The sequence below is a fragment of the Bidens hawaiensis genome, unplaced genomic scaffold (genome assembly GCF_021521415.1).
Source record: "Bidens hawaiensis isolate Kalapana, Puna unplaced genomic scaffold, B.hawaiensis_p1.1 tig00017357_1, whole genome shotgun sequence".
NCBI classification, from domain to species: Eukaryota; Viridiplantae; Streptophyta; class Magnoliopsida; order Asterales; family Asteraceae; genus Bidens; species Bidens hawaiensis.
In genome coordinates this window covers 433,666-453,740 of record NW_027492631.1, presented here as the reverse complement: position 1 = coordinate 453,740, position 20,075 = coordinate 433,666, and the positions used below count along the sequence as shown (strand labels likewise).

The 20,075-nt window shown below is 39.2% G+C and overlaps 1 protein-coding gene across 1 annotated transcript; it reads right to left on the bottom strand.

Moving 5' to 3' along the window:
* Positions 1-854: 854 nt before the first annotated feature.
* LOC143553753 (uncharacterized) lies at positions 855-4,620 on the bottom strand. Its single transcript, XM_077043669.1, has 5 exons — positions 4,404-4,620; positions 2,126-2,247; positions 1,922-1,981; positions 1,422-1,827; positions 855-997 (listed from the first exon to the last, which is right to left on the bottom strand). The coding sequence occupies exons 1-5, from the start codon at positions 4,618-4,620 to the stop codon at positions 873-875; spliced, it is 930 nt and encodes a 309-aa protein (XP_076899784.1). The 3' UTR covers positions 855-872.
* Between the last annotated feature and the right edge of the window lie 15,455 nt (positions 4,621-20,075).

Below are 20,075 nucleotides of genomic sequence, written 5' to 3'. Positions count from 1 at the left end.
TATTCGTGAACCGTTCGGCGGGAAGTTCGTTTATGTTCGTTTATTTAATAAACGAACGAACACGAACAAGATATTTGTGTTCGTTTAATTAAACGAACGAATATGAACACATGGTTCGTTCGTTCATTTGTGTTCACGAACGTTCGTTTGTGTCTGTTTATTTATGTTCGTTTAGTAATAATAGAAAATAATTAATTATTATCTGGATGAGTCATCTGATTAAAAGTTTTATATTTTTTAATTTGAGTTCATTTAAGTGTTTTCATTTATGTTTGTTTGTGATCATTTACATTTTTTCATCTATGTTCATTTATGCTTGTTTATCGTTGTTCAGTTATGTTCGTTTAGATTATAAACAAATGAACACAAATGCTCATTCTTTTTAAATAAAAGAAAATGAACATAAATATTTGTTTGATTAAGTGTTCGTATACGTTTAAAGTTAAATGAGCGAACACATTGATGAATATGTCGGTCTCAATTTATAGGCTCTGTTGATTTTTATTTGTGTTCGCTTGTGTTCCGTGAACACATTCATTTCCTTAATGAACGAACATGAACATAAAATCTTGTTCGGTAAGTGTTCGTGAACCGTTCGTGAACACGTTATTTCCTTAACAAACGAACATGAACAAAACCTTGTTCGTGTTCGTTCGGTTCGTTTACAGCCCTAATAAGAATTGACTATAAGTGTACAACATGTAGTTCCATTACACGAAACGGAATCTTACAACCTAACAAGTTCCTAGCCCGTTTCTTTAAATATCAAATAAACTCGTAACTAAAAAATTCCTGAGTTGACTCGGTTCTACAAACTCAACTAAAATGCAATGGAGGTCTTCGTGTCGTCTGATCAAAACTGTCGATTCATTTCAGATCTCACTGTCCGGAGATGGAGGCTGATCTTTCTGCTGTTGGGAAGCAACTGCCTTCAGCTGTTCTTCTGTGATCTTTAAAAGATCTTCACTTGAATATGCTTTGCTTGACGCCCCATTTGCTGGATAACCAACGATGTCAGTCAACGACATTATAGCTAGAAATCAAACACGAGTCCTATATTACTATTATTTTAGTACAAGTCAAAGTAGGCGAGTCCAATCAGCTGAGTTTGATGAACATTAATATGTTAAATACGGCGTAAATTACACAAGTGGATCATGTGGTAAAACAATATTGCAAGTTTGGTCCTTTCTTTTCAAAAACTACATATGAAAACCTCATATTTAGAAAATCTGTAAAAGTTATTTTTATTAAATGACCATTATATCCTTTAAAGACAATGATTTGAGTCATTTGACACAAGAGACATATATAACCTAAATTTACCTGTTTATCCATAAACGAGCCGAAATTGCAAACTTATATAATTTCTGGTTTTCATACCAATAATTAGAAATTTTAAGTTACTTAAGAGGGCTTACTAGTGTCAACTGTAGATTGAGAATCCTCCGCTGTGACAGCCGGAACCGCTGTTGTTTCCCCGGAATCCTCTAGGCTGACATCAGCGATGGTTACAGTTTCCTGGGAACCCTCCGCACCAACATCAGCAGTGGTTACCGTTTCCTTGGAATCCTCCGCGCTGACATCAGTGGCTGTTAAACTTTCCTGGGAATCCTCCGAACCGCCAGCAGGAGTTGTTGTGGTGGCCTGAGAATCTTCAGTGGTGGTGGTGGTGGTGGTGGCATCAGGCGGTGGTACTGTTAACTGAGAATTCTGAAGGGTGTCGGGAGGCGGTCTGACTGTGTTGGAAGTGTAACTTCCTTGATTCTGAAGCTCATCGAGACCAATTTCCTTTTCAAGTGTACTCTTAAATTCCCGTGACACTTCCTATCATTATATAAATTATGAACTTTTAGTTTGTATAGAGTTTCTTACATTCATTGCAATCATGATATAAAAACCGTGTGTTTGTATGCATTACCTGAAGTTCCCTAATTGTTGGTTGAAATGCACGCAGCGTTTTTCCTAAATTTTTTGCAACCTGTAAATAAATATGTTTAACATCAGCACAAAAATGCATCAAACAAAAAATGCACAAATGTTAATTAGCATTAAAAGTTGTTTGTCAATAATAATGACTTTAAAAACGCACATTTAACTCATTATAAATCAATAGTCAACTCACCTCAGCAAGACCTTTAGGGCCAAAAACCAACAGAGCCACCACTCCAATCACTAAAGCTTCGGGAACCCCAACTCCAAATAAAGATGCATATACACCTTTCCCTTTACATTTCTTCCTCTTTTCTGCAACCAACAAACCCTCAAAAACATAAACTTTAGACTTTAAAAGTCAAGCATCTCACACTTCAGCTAGGAGTGAGCAATAGCTGAACCGAAATTAACCGAACACGTTTATTGGCTTTTTCTTCGTACCGTACAAACTACAGTTTTATTCAAAGTTTAAACATCCGCCGTGTTTGTCTGGTATCAATTGGTCACTGTCGTGTTCCACCTAAACGAGGTGTGACACTCCATTAACCATTAACCAAAATTAACCAAACCAAACCGAGCCATTCGTATTTTCATATATTTCTAGCTTTTATACCTCCGTTTCATGTATTTTACACTGAGTCTGCTTCACATATTAATATTTATACCTCCGATTCATGTAATCACCAGTAGTTCAAACAGTTACATATTTGGCTAAGTACACGAGTACTTGTTGTCTATACTTATTAGTCTCGAGTAGTTAAGTGAATGCTCTGGATGACTAAGTGAATAACTACTGATAGTCAATGAAAACTTACGTGTTCGAAAAAAAGTTTTTATCGGTTCATGGTGAAGACTTAACGGTTTAATGTATTTATCAAAATAGTTGGTTAGTTTTTTAGTGGGGTGTCCCTCTTGTCGGGGGGGGGGGGGGGGTAAGCATGCTTGTGTGGACCTTACTGGGGTGTCCCCTCTTGTCGGACTTGGGCTTGTTGCTAGGCAAGCCGTGTTAAAGGCAGAATCAAGAAAAATTGATAAGCACGAGAAGGCGTGTTTTGAGAATCAACACGCCTTCATTCCTTTTGCTTTCGACACATTTGGGTCTCTTGCCCCAGATACAGCTACGTTTCTGAAAAGAGTTCAGCGGGTCGTGCACAGTAACTCAACGACGCCGAAGAACAATAACTTTGTTTTCAGTAGATCGGTTTGGCCATTCAAAGGTGTTGGCGGCCAGCTTGTTGCCCGCTTACCTGCCACTCTATTGTAATTGGATCCTTTTATTATAATATAAAAACACTAGCTTTCAAACCCGTGTGATGCACGGGAATTTCAAAAGAAATACAGTTAAACTATAAATAGTAAATGATTATATTAAAAAAAAACATATATTATATCAAATAAAATAGTTTAATAAGTTCAAATTATATTTTGTAATTGAATATTCATATGAATACGTGGTGCATTGTCAAGCAATTTATTCAATTCAGAATCACGAAAAAGATACATCTATTGATTTTATAATTTGTAATTATATTTTTTAATGTAATAGCGAATTATAACAAAAGATGATAAGATGTTTAATTCTAAATGACGTAAAAAAAGAACATATATAAAATTAGCATGACTAAAACACACTTTTGTATTACTGATTTGAAAGAGACGGATGAGAACTCCATGGATCCATGAAGGCCGAATGAACACATGAGGATAAAATTGTTATTCATTCATAATTTTTTTTTGTTTTTATCTTCTTAGATCTATAAATATCGTTAATTAATTTTTATCACATTCATCTTCTACACTGAAAAGTGTTTATAAATTGATTTAATAAAAAAATATAGATATGATTTGCTTAAAAATATAAATATATTTATATTATACTGACATAACCCTGCATATTTTTAATTTCTATAATTTAGGTAATTAGTTATTTAATTATGACTGATTGATATGTTTTGATTACATTGACATAAATAAGTTTTCATTAAAAATAGAAAATATTTTGAGCGAGAAATTACGTTAAGAATGAATGTGCAAGTGACATGTGTTTCAGTTATTTTACTTTATTAGAATAGGTAGATTATATTAAAAAAAAAGTTAGTTAGTTAGTTAGTTGAGAATACCAGTTGTATATATAGAGTTTTTGTACAGTTTATTAGTTAATGAAATCAGTTCAAACCGAACCGAGGCTAATAACCCCAATTCTTTCTCACAAATCCTCAGTAAGTTTACGCAGTAGCCGAAATAAACCGAACCGATCAACCGAAAACCAATTGGTTAATAAAGCAGATTAACCAATTACTTCCATTTCGGTTGAGGCTAATAACCCCAATTCAGCTGAGCTTCAACATCAATAAAAACAGCCAAAATATCCACACAAAATTGGCCATTATTACAAGTTCACAACAAAAACTAAGTACATCAACATGCTAGGTTCAATAGGCGAAATCCAATTGGCTAATAACGCATACCTAATTTCACCGACTGCAATGAAATTGAAAACCCACTTGTCCTGAGCCCGTTCCAATTAGCAAATGGTGTAATAAAACCCAACTGAGGTGCGCACGTTAGCGAATGAACAATTAGGGTTTTGGAGCATGAAATGTGGGAGGCGTAAATTGGGGGTTTTTTATTAATTGTTAATGATGAAGTTGATGGGTATGGTGGATTGAAGATGGCAGCAGCCATGGGTGTTGGTTAGGTGGTGATCCGTGGATTAAGGCGAGTCGATTTGGGGTTGAAATTGAAATAAAAATAAAATTAGGTGAAGTTAAATATGCTTATAGGAAGATGATTGGAGTTTGCTTTGGATGTTGGGTCCAACATCATCCTGGTTTCCTGTGATAATATTTTAAATTAATATTTTTGTGGTAGGTTCAGTTTCAAAAGTTCCAACCACCGATTTTAGTAAGTTAAGCGGGTTGGGTTTTGGGTTTACAGGTTGATTGTTTGAAGCTTAATCTGATTTATATGTTTATTGACTTATTCGTGTCCTGTCGGGTTATCTAAAATCATGTCGTGTTTTAGGTTGGCCTGTTTTATCATTTTATAGTATGGGTAACACTTACTCTTACTTAGTAAGAGTTTAAATAGTTAGTTATTTTAACTCAAACTAGAGGTGAAAAAAATACCCGGTGTATCAGGTTCGCAACCGGTTCCTCTCTGTACCCGACTTGCGGGTATGATCTGGTTTTGGGTTTATCCCTGGAGGCGTACCCGGAACCAGGCCCGTTATAACCGGTTCCATCTCTACCCGGACCTGACCTACCTGAAAAAACCCCGGTCAAATACCCAAGTATTCCCGGAACTGATTCCTACCTAACCCAATTTTGACTTTTGTTGACCATATCCATAGCCAGTTCCTAGCTAAAACAAAACTTATATTATTGTCCTTTTAAATGTTTATGGGTGTTTATTTCTCATTATCGACTAACAAACTTAGGTTTTTATGTTTAGTACGAAATCAGAAGAAGTAAATGGAAAAAGTTGGAAGATGAGTAGTTGTAACCAGGGCTATATCTAGAGGTGTTCATCGGATAGGATAACGGGTTATTAGGTTTATTCGGTTTGGATGGTTCGGATTTGAAAATTTTGGAACCCTGTCCGAAATCCGATCCGATCCGAATTAAGGGCATTCCTATCCGATCCGAATTGAATTCGGATGGATTCGGATCAGATTCGGATAATCCGAAATTATCCAAATAATTGGTATAACACATGTACAAACTTAAGTTTTATTAAATAAACATACAAAACTAGAAAATAAAAATAAAACATGACCACTGCATTCTTGAGTTTTTTATTTAAGGGTTTATAAAATAAAAGATAAGAAAAATTTTCTTTTTTCGTTCTTGAGTTTTTTCATTAAAAGAAAAGAAAGAGAATGAAAAGAAAAGTTAGTGTTTTTTTCCTTCAAAACTTTCCAGGCAAATATGGCCAGATTCGGAAGAAAAGTTTATAGTCACGTATAATATACTAATTTACCCCATATTTTTCATCCTATCTAACTCAATAATAAGGACATGATTGTAAAGTTACAATTTTTTTCCTATTTTTTCCTTCCTATCTAACTCAAAAATGTAATTAACATTTTCTTTTCTATTCTTTTATTTTAACTCGATAACGTCTTTTAAATATATAATTTCTTTTCCTTTCTTCCCCTATCCAATCTTATCATTTCTTTTCCTTGTATTTTAAACCCGAGAATGCAGTGTACAAGAACAAGGAAGTTAAGTAGTGTTAGAGAGTATAACGACCACATTTTTGTCTATGGTGTGTTAGGTTGATTGAACGAATAATGAAGTTATGGTTATAAAATTATTGTAAATGTTAATGGACTTGGCTATATACACTAATAACATGTTATATATTCGGATTATTCGGATATCCGAATAATCCGAACTATCCGGAATTTTTTGAAATCCATATCCGAATCCGATACTCGGATCGGATTATTCGGGTTTCGGTTTCGGTTTGGATTTCGGTTTTTTTCGGATTGCGGATTTCTTGAACACCCCTAGCTATATCCGAATTTTCTAGTGTTCAAGACGAGTACTGTTAATTGGCCTTTCTATAATTTTTTTTTTCAAAATTGATTGATTGTCATTGATTTACTTCATTACTAGGCTCAGACCTAACAATATTTTATTAGATTGTTTAATGAACTTGTTCAGATTTGTTGACACTTATTAGTGTTTTTTATCAGCCATTTTCAGCTCAAATCACTAATAACACTCAAGATAATTTACATATATAACTTTTTTCATAAAACAAACCATGCCCTTATCAAGATCGTGCCCTAAACGGTAGTCGAGCCTCATATGAAGTCTAAGACGGCCCTAATGATGACTGATAAAATAATTTTGTTATAAATACAATGGATGCTATTATTGTCCAGTATGGTAAATAATCTCTTGAAATTTGCCACATGAAAAGCATCATATGTTTTCTTACATAGAATTAGGGATGGACGATTTTGTACCGATTGATATTGGTACCATACTTTGAGTTTTTGGTACCTGTATTTCCTGAATTTTGCACGAAATAGCAGTACCGCACCCGTACCAAACCGATATCGGTACCGAACCGAATATTTCGGTACTGGTACCGTGTTAGGTAGTAAATAGTAGAGGGACTAAAGTGTAAATAACTAATGGTTTAGGGTTATATCCGTAATATGTTTGTATACATATACGGAATCTGTTGGACAGATGAGTATCGATGAATTGAATTTGGTTTTACCCTTCTTCTTCTCTTAAGCGTTCTTTTTGTTCTCTTTATCGATCTAATAGCTCGAGGACCAGTTTGTATCATAACAAGTGGTATCAGAGCAGTTCGAACCTTTCGGACGCTCTTCCGGCAATCAATTCTGGTGATTTACGACGGCAATTTAGGTGGTGTTCAATTGAACACTACTGGTTGGAATTTTATGGTGGTGATAGCAATTTGTGAAGCAATTGAGGCTTACAGCAAGGGGCTTAACAAGAATCCAACAACAATCAGTTTCAGAAACAATCAAATATTTCAGCAAGCAATTCCTACAACAGCTATAACAATGGTGTTCTTGTGTTTGTGTGGGGGCTTGGTGTGGCCGGGTTCTTGTTTGTGGGCATCGTAGGTGTTCTTGCGGTTGGTTACAATATGAAGGGAGGGGTCATTGTTGTGGTTACATTCCAGATTATTCAAAACCACCAACTGGTTGGGAGCTTTACAGTGGTTACAGATGTGTTGATGAATGGATGGGATCATCAACATGGGGAAAATGAAGTCCTCGCTTGTTCGAAACCAAATATGAAGAAACAAGAATTCTAAATACAACATCATCCATAGAAGACATCAAGAATGTAACGCCCTGGAATTTGACTGGTAAACTAAAATCAAGAAATCATCGGAAACTATACACTTTGGGTTCTGGACGATAAGTTCGGAATCCATATCATTGGAAAATCTGTTTATTTCAGCTAAAAATGTTATTTCATAAAAAGAACTTTTACGTTTGGAAAATATTAATTTTGTGTTTTCGAAAAATAAAAGGTTTTTATTTAAAAAGATTGCAAGCGATTACTTGAAAAATTATTTTTATAAAATTTTTACTGGAAAGTTCTAGCTCGTTAAAACTTATGAACTCAGCTAGCCTTGACCCGTAGGTAACCGAAACCCGAACCCGATAGAACCAAGTATATAAGCGTAGTGCAAGAACAAACTCCACCATTTTCCTTTCATCTCTTCCACACCCACACCCAAGCACCCCAATTCTAGAGAGAGAGTAGTGAGAGAAAGTTATTCAATCCAAAATCCGAGTCCACCAATCTGTTTATTGTTGTTTTTGGTAAGATCTTCTTGAAAATCATACGTTTTTATCATCAAATCCGGCCCCGAATCGAGCAAAAACCCCAACTTTTGTTTCAAGTGTGTTCTTGGTCAAAAATCGTCATTTTTGGTGTCAAAAAGCATACTTTTGTTGTTATAAACGTTAGGAATCAATAGCCCTATGGATTCCGAGCATTTCCATGTATAAAACATTGATTTTGGGCGAAAAATCATGAAAATCGTCAAAATCCCGTAGGTTTCTCCGTCATCCGGCTTGAAGGAGTCGAATAGGTCTATTCGGTCGAATAGACCAATCAAACCTGACCATTCGGTCGAACCATCTTCTATTCGGTCGAATAGACCAATCGAACCTGACCATTCGGTCGAACCATCTTCTATTCGGTCGAACAAGAGACCATTCGGTCGAACCAGTGGGCAAACGAACAGACTAACCGGATCAGAATATACATTCGATCGAATATGATTGTATTCAACCGAATGTACATCCTACTCGACCGAACGAGTCCTCAATCGACTGAACGTGTTCTTCCCAGCCCCTTTGACCGAACCAGTACCATATTCGATCGAACAGGTAGCAGATTCGATCGAACCTGCCCTTATTCGACCGAATGTGCCAGAATCAGCTTGTTTTCAACTTTAAAACTTGGTTTTTGCTCGAGGTCGCGTAAGCTTATACTCTTAGACTTAAAGCGTGTTGTTAACCTATTATGTCCTTGTCTAGACTTAGAGGATCGACGTTTGGCAGCACTCGACCACCCTAGCAACCATACTTAGCCAACAAGGTGAGTTCATAGCCCCCCTTTTTCTTTTAAGCTTTTCAAATCATTGGGATGGAAACATGGTAACTGTACACGTTTTGACAAAACTCATTTATTCAAACATTCTTTATCATAAACATTCTTGGCAAATCTTTTGCAAACTATGAATATTGGGGAAAACAAGTAATCATGGCAGGTTACTCATACCTTAACTTTCTCGGAAGTTGTGTATGTCTAATCAATTATTCAGGAGTAAACATGGGAATCATTGATCGCTTAGGGAACATTGGACCTTGGAAATCAATGTCATATGCTCGTTATACATTATCATGAAAACACATCATTCATTGGACAGTCTAGTGGTCGTGTGAACATAGGCAGTTTAGGTCACACTAGAGCATGTGTTTGGTCTCCAAGTGGTCGATTGGTAGACAGACCGTACTAGATGTGGGATTCTAAAGTGTTCGATTTAGAATACACGTGACCTAGGGGGTTCTTAAAGTGTTCGATTAAGAATCCGAAGAATTTCCTAAGTGATCGATTAGGAATCCAAGAGATACTAAAGTGGACGCTTTCGAATTCTCTTATGGTATCCAAAGTGATCGATTTGGGTTACCATCATGGAAATCAAGTAGCATCGTGTGGTCTTGTGTGGGTTGTTGTCAGGTCTCGTGTGATCATTATGCATTATCATCATTATCATCAAGACATGGTTACATATGATTCTTTGGTATCTTTATACATATAACCTTGATATCATTACACCTGTATGCATGGGAACAATACATGGGATCATTATACATAACTCTTGCAGTCTTGTGTAAGGCTTATCACTACATTATTAGTTGACCTATCTTTATACCTTGGATTTACAAATGTAAACAAGCTTAGCAGAGTAGGTTGTAGGAATGGAGGGTTAGCCGATGGTACACCCTATGTACAAACCCCTACAACCTAGTCTTGTAGGTTCCTGGACGGATCGTACACGGGATGTCTCTAACAACGCAGGTGCGGAATCCCTGCGTAGGTAGATACGAGTGTAGAGTATGTAGAGATCGAACACACAAGCAATAAACCAACCACGTTATATTGATAACAAACACGTGACCCGAGGTCACTGTTACAGACTATGACACGTAACTCGGTTACTGAAAACTGAAACAAAACCCTAAAACGACCAACTACGTAAACTGTTCTGCTGAACAGTATATAAACACGACAACTAGGCGAAGTTGTCAATAACTTCGCTGATTCAACAAGTTCGCCATAGCGAACTTGTTGACAACTTCGCGTATTACATAAATAAACATAATCAAAACATAATTGCATTACAGACTCGATTACAAATGCTAGACTATGAACTACTGACACACATGTACCAACAGACTCCCCCTTGGCAGTAGCTTCATATCTTTATCTTCAAATCTTGAGTCTTGTAATCTTGCATCTCTACGCGTGCGCTCCTTCTCTAACACATACCGACACCACCCGTTGATATTTCCTAGCTTGATCCTTCCAAGCAGGAATGTAGAAGATCTTCTTCTCGTTGAGCACTTTCAGATCAGCCTTCGATAGATTAACAAGATGCATCGGGTCGTAAACCCGAAGTACTTCTTGTTCATCCTCATCTTCCATTACCGCCTCAGCTGTCTCGCAATCTACGTACCACCATTTTAGATCTTTGAGCACGTCCTTGGGCATGAACTTCATCGGTACTTCTTTAAGGCACCGGATCGGTTTGTATTTCATAACCATCCAAGGTTTTCCATCAACTCTCAGACCTCTATCCTTGTCTTCGACAAGTTTCCCTTTTTGTGGTTTCAGTAGCTCAAACTTTTTCTCTTTAACGCACTCTTTCCACACGATCTTCGCAATGATTCTAGCCATGTTGTCTTCACTTCTGTTTACCAATCCCAATCTGGCTAAATCTTTTACTTCACATTCTGGCAGTGTGTTTAGAGATCTCAACTTTCTCTGGAAATACTGAATGCCATCGTATCTCTTGATCACGAAGAGCCGCAGCTGCTCGTCGTATAACCAGCAGATAATACCTTTCTTGGCTTCCGCGTATCCCTTAATATTGTAACTTTTTCTGAACATCTTAGGGACCGCCGGCTTCTTCGTCTTAACGAACCAGTGGGCACAACCCTCCTTCCACTTCGGTTGTTCCTCCCACTCAGCATCTTCCTCTACATTCTCATCACCCATCTCTGGTCTCTCAACCTCCGGAATCTCGTGTTCCACGGAGTCATCAACAATCTCACCTTCTTCTATCACGTTTTCAACCGTAATCTGCTCTCCAATCCTCTCGATCTCATCAACTGGCAACACATCATCTTCAATCATAAACTCATCATCCTCCTCATCCAACTCTTTCAATGCGTCGATCACATCTTCAACATCAGCATCATCATCACCAGCTACAACATCGTCACCAGCTGCATTTGTAGACTCCCCCTCAGCTGTGGAAGCCCCAAGAGCCTGAGAGGTTCTTGGCAGCTCACCACCTGCACCTTCCGGTGCATTGGGATCATCGTCATGATCTTCTCTCCGTTTCGTCCTCAACTCATCACCCCTACACGTCTTCTCCCCCTGAGATGCCAAGAATGCCTTGAAGGCATCTATCACTTTTCCGTGTTCAACCAGGAGGGCTGCTTGTAGTCGATTGGATTCCACTAGGCTCTGAATAGTCTTTGTCTGATCAGCAACAATTTGTTCTAGTGACGTAATCCTCTCGGAATCTGAAGTAGGCGTTGGAGTTGGCGGGACATCAGCAGCAGAAGTGACCGCAGGTGGTACACTTGGTAACCCTGCAGTAGCAGTGACGGTCGACTCCACAAATCGTGCAACCACCACCGGTGTAGTAAGCGGTTGGGGTGGTAGAGACACAACTGCTGGGGCCGACGTCTCGACAGCAGTAACCTGTGCTGTAGTAGGAATAAGAGACATACCAGACAAGGCAGGTGGAGCAAAACGTACCAGCCTTGAAGATTCTCCAGCTCCCGAACCCCTACCTCTCTGTTCTCTTCTTGAACGTCTGAGCACTATCTGCACTGCCTCCTCTTCATCAACTTCGTCCTCATCCTCGTCTACCGTTCTCGGCCTCTTTCCTGTAATTCTCTCCCGAGACACCATAAGTCGTCTCGCTTCGGCAAACGTTTCGTCTAGATCAGAGTCAGCTACCGAAGTAACTGCTCTAGTAACATCCACAAACTGAGGACCCGAGACATCCATATCAAACACACCATGTACGCCAAAGGCAGCATTAAGATCAACATCTTCAGCAGTAGACACAGCAGTAGATACAGTAGCTGGCACAGCAGCAGAGGCAACAGTAGATACAACAGGCGCAGCTGATACAGCATGTGGTGCTGCCGCCTGATGTGGTTGCGGGTCTCTGAACTCGTCCCCTCCTGCAGGAACATACCCCGGATTGATGAGATATCCGAATAAGGGAGTATGCCTGGGACGCAGCTCAGGCTTGCTACGAGTGCTCGAGGTGCGGCACTGAGCAAAGATACGTTTCGTCACGCATTCGACGTATCTTATTGGGCGTCTCTGCGGTAGCGACGGAGCGACATGATTTAAAATCATCTGTAAGAAACGAGGATACATAGTGAATCGCTCGCGCGCCACAGCCCTTCGTTGACGATCGATCTCGTAGAATATTAGCTGACTAAAAGAATATCTGCGGTTGTAAGTCAGCGCTATCATGGCCGACTGCATCGTCGCGCCCATCCCATCTGTTCCTGCCTTCCTGCCGGACATGCATACAATCAACACATGCATCAGGAAGCGCCACTGATCCAGTAGAAACCCTTTCCTCCTCTGCGAGTCCCCCAGCGGACCCGAATAACCCATTCTCAAATAAGCTCCATCACGGAAAGGAGCTACGAACTCCGTTGGGTCATCTCTTGTTTCTTCACCGAACTGCAGAGCCAACCGTATGTCTTCCGAGGAAAACTGTATGTTATGACCATTTACGGTTGCTCGCATCACCGGAGGCTCAGGCCTGCAATCGTAGTACACTGTCTGCCAAAAGTCTTCAATGTTAGGCAAAGAAATAGGCAGTGTATTTGTGAGCGCGTGAAAGACCCTTGATCGCAGGAGAAACGTGATAATCTCCCTGTAGTCTTCTACGCCTCGTGCGTCTGGATCCAAAGTGATGTACTGGTTATGTGCTGGGAAGAATTGTCTTTGATCATCACCGTCGTCACCACCAGCACCTCCAACAGCAGCCATATCTGCACAAAACAAAACAAGTTAGAGAACAGTTAAGCAACTCACAAGTTCGCTATGTACCACGTGCGAAGTTGTGATTAAACCAGTACAGGCGAACTTATAGGTGAGGCGAAGTTAGGAACAACTTCGCTTCAACTGTAATTTCGTCTAAAACTGTTAAGTAAAATGGTATAGGCGAAGTTGATGATAACTTCGCCTTATCACAACATCGCCACAGGCGAACTTGAGTTCAAGGCGAAGTTACGGATAACTTCGCCACAGGCGAAATTAATCTCCTGGCGAAGTTGTGGATAACTTCGCCTAAACCTTAACTTCGCCTGAATCTGAAACGACGACTGTTCAGATTCAAGGGTTTAGATCCGATGTTTTCGGACCGATTTGATGATCCATCAGTGAAGAACAACATAGATTAATGATATTGAGACGTAAAGGACGTCCATGAACACGTAACAAAAAGGTGAAAATCATGGTTTTGAAGGTTCGACGACCCGAGGTCTCGAACCGGGTAAAACTATAACGAACGAGTATGTTTGGATGATATTGACAACACATACCACGAGTATAGTAGAAGCTAGAAACACAAGATCGAAAACGAATGGTAAAACAAGATCGCCGATAATCTGGTATAGATTATATGTTCGCCGGAAATAAGAAATATATGTTACTGTTACTGTTTCAAAGTCCTTATGTAGGGCTGACTTGGTTCAGGCGAAGTTACGTTTAACTTCGCCTAGGCGAAGTTAAGCACAACTTCGCCTAATTCAACAACTTCGCCCGTAATTTCAAAATCAGCCCTTTAAGTTTGAAAAATCTTGCACTTAACATTTGAAGTTTCCAAAAAGAGTTAAACAAAAAAAGATCATGTCCAAGTAACCAGTTTTACAATAACACAACTACAAAAATAGAAAAACTTATAAAAATTTTAACGAATTAAGGGATCAAATTTCAGTCTAGTCAGGGACCACTATGTTTTAGAAAAGATCCCAACAGGAATCATACTAACTATGTGACTGTCACTCGGATCCGTGTTTAGCTGTATTATGACATAGAGAAACAGGTTGCAAGCATGTAAATAACTTAAATGGTTTTCATCGTTTCTGTGATACGGATTAAGGTTCAGTTAAGCTCAAAAATTTAAGTTGGCAACAAGTCAGAGATAATGATGTCTTCTATCTATTCTCAAAGCGTATTTGGCTATACCCAAGTCACCCCGAATTGACTTCGACCCATAGTGTCTGAGTTACTTGTAGATGCTCGTTGTCTGCTTCCCGTTCTCTTCTTACTCCAGACTTGAGAGAGTCTTGATTGTTTCTATATCTCATAAGTACTAAAAATATACATGTAGAAGTTGTTGTTGTTTTTTTTTTTTTTTTTTTTTTTTTTTTTTTTTTTTTTTAAACCTAACATTCTTATTAACTTCGGAGTACTAAACTACTGCAAGTCCCGAATCTGGATCACTGCAGTGTCTTGAAATGCTTCCTTCACGGGAATCAGAACACTCACGGGCTCGTGTATGACTGGGTAGTCGCTTTTCTGCCTATCATTCGGAAAGAAATGTGTGAAGACATTCAAAACTCTTAAGGAGTTTCCACGTAAATTCGAGTAGTTTAAGTTAGTATCACATACACTATTACGCACCATAAAAATTTACCATGACATACAATAACTGTTCTAAAGCCTTTTAAGCCTAATAACTTCACTAGTTAAGCACACACAATCAGTATATATATCATTTTCCAAGGTTGGATCAATTTTCTGTTAAACACAGCAAAGAACTTCTTACGAAGTATTAGACTGGAAAAATAATTTCATTTCCCAATAAAATTTTTGATTTCAATCGCCCCGATCACATCAAAGTCTTCAGGTAAACGGCAATCCTGAAGATCCAATGGATCAACTGGACCGACCACATACAAGTATGTGTCCTTCTTACTAAGAATGACCGACTAATTTTCAGCAACTGAAAGAACACACGTCATAACTGCCCCGGTCACTTTCAGTCTTCCGGTTAATGGCTATCCTCATTCTCTAAGTCGAAACGAGGACCAAAACATATCCGAGGATATGTCCATCAAACTGAGGTAACCGACTAATTTTAAGCAATAATGACACATCATTTTTTTTTTTTTTTTTTTTTTTAAATAAACACAAAGGCATGGTTACTCGGGATTGATCATCCCGTTCAGCTCAATTAGGTTTTGAAATCTAGATTTATCAAACGCTTTTGTAAACAGATCAGCAAAATTTTCCAGTGTATCAACCTTTTCGATCTTGATCAGTTTCTTCTCAGCACAATCACGTATGAAGTGATGACGAATGTCAATATGCTTAGTTTTACTGTGCTTCACGGGATTGTTAATTACTGAGATGGCGGCAGTGTTATCAATTAAAATAGGAGTGAGTAAGAAATTCAGACCATAGTCGCGTAATTGTTGCTGAATCCACAAAACCTGAGAGCAGCAGTTGGATGCTGCCATGTATTCAGCTTCGCATGTTGAAATTGCAACTGATGTCTGTTTCTTGCACTGCCAGGAAACTAATCTTCCTCCAAGAAACTGACAGCCTCCTGTGGTTGACTTCCGACTCTGATTGCATCCCCCATAATCAGAATCTGTATATGCCACCAGTTCAACGTCTCCTCCCTTCGGGTACCACAACCCCAGCTTCGGCTTGCCCTTGAGATACCGTAGTATCCTCTTTGCACCTTTCAAATGAGATTCTTTCGGATTTGCCTGAAAACGTGCACAAAGACAAACAGCAAACATTATATCAGGCCTAGAAGCAGTTAAATACATTAATGAACCTATTATCGCCCGATACAGAGTTGGGTCCACATCTGCGTCACCATCTGATTCAGCACCCAATTTGTGATTGACGCAGATTGGAGTATCATATGGAGAACTGTCCTCCATCTTGAATCTTTTCAGCACATCATGAACGTACTTCGTTTGATGAATGAACATCCCGTCCTTCTTCTGATCAACCTGCAATCCTAGAAAGAAAGTTAGTTCACCCATAGCACTCATCTCGAATCGTTTCTTCATGACAGCTTCAAAATCCTGACACATGGATACTCTTGATGCAGCAAAAATGATATCATCCACGTAGACTTGAACCAGTAGGAAGTCACATCCTTCTCTCTTCACAAACAACGTACTGTCAATCAATCCCCTTTCAAAACCATTTTCCAGCAAGTAGTCCGATAACGTTGAATACCAGGCACGAGGTGCCTGATGTAACCCATATAACGCCTTGCTCAACCTGTATACGTGATCAGGAAAGTCTGGGTCCGGAAAACCCGGAGGTTGCTCAACATACACAACCTCATCAACTTTCCCGTTTAGAAACGCGCTCTTCACATCCAACTGAAATACCTTCATCTTTTTAAATGCAGCAAACGCCAAAAACAATCGAATCGCTTCTAATCGGGCAACAGGAGCAAACACCTCATTGTAATCAATACCCTCTTGCTGATTAAAACCTTTAACAACCAGCCTCGCCTTATTTCTTACGATAATTCCCTTATCATCTCTCTTACACTTGAACACCCATTTTGTGCCTATAGCATGCACATTTCTAGGTTTTTCAACCAAGGTCCAAACTTCCATTTTCTCGAACTGAGCCAACTCTTCTTGCATGGCCTCGACCCACGAGCTGTCCTTTAAAGCCATTTGATAATTCTTTGGTTCAATTTGGCTTATAAAGCAGGAGTACAAACATTCATTCATTATACCCGTTTCTTTTATGCTTGTATAAACACAGGTGTGCTCATTCAAGCTACTTCTGGTTTGTACACTGGAGGACACATCACCTATAACGTTCTCCAATGGGTGATCTTTGTGAATTCTCGTGGTCGGAACAGCACCGACATGTAAATTGTCTTCCAAGTTTGAAGAGATCTCATCTATGGTTGTTTCTGGCTGAGAGTGAAAAGGATTAATAAATTCATCTTCAGTTGAGGCCGCAGGGGTATCGATCGTGTTTGATGTGGAAGGTTGAGATTTCTCAAAAATCTGATGTTGCAATATATTCTCTTCCTCATCAAGTATCATCTTCGTCACAGCTCTTTCGTCTTCTTCAGAAATTTCCAAATCAGGTACGTTAAACGACTTAAAAAGTTTAACATAGTCGAAAAGCTCAGCAGGTCCATTGCTTGGTTTTGGCGGTTGGTAACTAGTAATGTCGGTGTTACAAACCACCTCCACCTTGCAAGTCGACGTATTGAAGACCCGTCTGTTGGGAGTCCCAACAACATAACCGACAAGGATTCCCTCATCAGCTACTTCACCAAATTTCGAATTAGTCTTCAAAATCGAACAAGGAGACCCAAATGGTTCAAGACCGCACAAGTTGGGCTTCCTTCCGTGCATAAGCTCGTAACAAGTTTTTCCAAGTTTCTTAACTGTTAACACCCTATTTAGAACATAGCAGGCTGTAGCAACTGCTTCAGCCCAGAACATCACAGGAAGCTTCGAGTCTGCCAGCATAGTTCTGGCTCCTTCAATTAACGTTCGGTTCTTCCTTTCAGCCACTCCATTCTGTTGCGGAGTATACGGAGCGCTGTATTGATGTTCAATTCCCTTCTGAAGACAGAAAATTTCCATTTCAAAGTTCTTGAACTCTGTCCCATTGTCACTTCTGATGAATTTAACTGATTTACTCATGACGTTCTCAACTTTTGTAATTAGATTCTTCACCATTTGAGCCGTCTCGTCTTTCGTTTTCAGAAAATATACCCACGAGTATCGCGAGTAGTCATCAGTGATCACCAAGCAGTAAGAGGTACCTCCTAGACTTTGTACATTCACGGGACCGAAGAGATCCATATGAAGTAGTTCTAGAGTACCGGCAATTGAGTTAATCTTCTTGGTGAGATGGGATTTCTTGTGTTGCTTTCCCTTCTTGCATGCTATACATTTGTCTTCAAAGTTAAAACTTTTTAAGGGAACACCCATCACAAGCCCATTCTTGACAATGAAGTTCATCTTCCGAAGATGAATATGTCCCATTCTCCTGTGCCACAATTCTGATTCTGATTCGCTTGCTTTTGTCATTAAACAAGATTCTCCGGTGGCCATTTCAGTAGACCTCATGTCCATCACATATGTATTCGTTTCACGTGGAGCTTTCATTACTATCCATTCGTCTGGTATCTGAAAACCAGGCTTCAATACTATCGCTTCATTCTTCGTGAAATGGACAGTGTAATCTTTATCACAAATCTGCGACACACTCAGCAGATTGTGTTTTAATTCCTCCACAAAATTTACATTTTCAAGTGTCATTCTCCCATTCGACACAGTTCCTCTACCGGTAATCCTACCACCGCTCTCACCAGCAAAACTAACTCTTGCTCCCTGAACAGGTTTTAAATCTTGCAACAAGTGTTTGTTGCCCGTCATGTGCCGGGAACAGCCGCTATCTACAATCCAAAGATTGTTGGCAGCCCTGTTCAACTGTTCCTGCACAATAAAACAAAGAGTTAGAATCTTGGGACCCAAGACCAATTGGTCTTGGATCGATACGTCCCGTACCCTGGCTTTCTCAAGTTAGCATCAGGATAATTTCTGTAAGTCCTGTTAGGGAATCTCCCTGCAGATTGAGTGTAATGCCTTCCAAACCTTTGAGAAATGAAAGTGTTATATCTTGAGGTTTGGTTGTAAAACTGAGGTTGGTTTTTATGAAAACTTGAATTCGTTACATTTTGGCATTTTTTAAAGTTTTCATTTTTAGCAGTAACAAAATGACGCTTATACTCAGTTTTATTTGGCTTCACACCTCTGAATCTCGGCTCCAGAGGGCAATCTGCAACTAAATGCCCTAATTTGTTACATCTAAAGCAACACCGACGCTCCATTTTCTTGTCAAATGTTGGTTTGGATGTAGAGGCAGTGTTACCAGCCGTTCGTCTCACATAAGGTGGGACGTACGGATTGAGTGGAGAACTCTTTTTAGAAACTTTATTTTTATCTCCATCGGTGGGTAACCCTACCTTCTCTTTTGTCTGATCAGATTCGGACAACTTATCCGAATCCGATGAGACTGGACTTGAAACAGAAATATTCACATTAGAAATTTTCGAACTTGTTTCTCCACAGCTAACACTTGGTTGTACACTTGTAATCTTGATTGGCGTTGTCTGAGGAACTTCGAAATCAACAGATTTCTGAACACTCGGATTATAAGTATAGTTGTGGTTAAAGGGTGGTGGAACTTCATTATATCCGATTCCTCCCCTCTTTGCAGAGGTACCTGGATCACTCACGAGGTGATCAAGGATGGCCGAGGAATTCCTGAACTGCTCAAGTTTGCGGTTCAGTTCCACCACCTTCACCTGGTGGTCAGCAATCTGTTTATCTCGATCAGCAATCAATTTTGTTTTTTCCTCTAAAACTTCATAACTAAGATCAATTATTTCAATTTTCTAAGCAAGTATAATTTTTAAGCTTTGAACGTCTTTTTCACATGCTTTTATTTTAATTTTATAACTCGTTTCTCTTGCTTTCGTAAAATGGTGATCTTCTTTAATAGTTTTAAAGTCAACATCTAAATGGACATACTGATCAGTTATCGTTTTAAGTTGCTCAGACAAATTCTCACAACTAGTACAAATATCCTTAGTACTTACCTCGGAGCGATTATCCTTGTCATCTGCCATGAAAGCTGTTTCTTCTTCAGTAGCTTTCTCAATTCCATCAACCTTCTCACATTCTTTAACTTCAGCCTCAGCCATGTTCGCTTGCTCACCAGAACCACCCCTACACGTCTTCTCCCCCTGAGATGCCAAGAATGCCTACACGTCTTCTTCAGTAG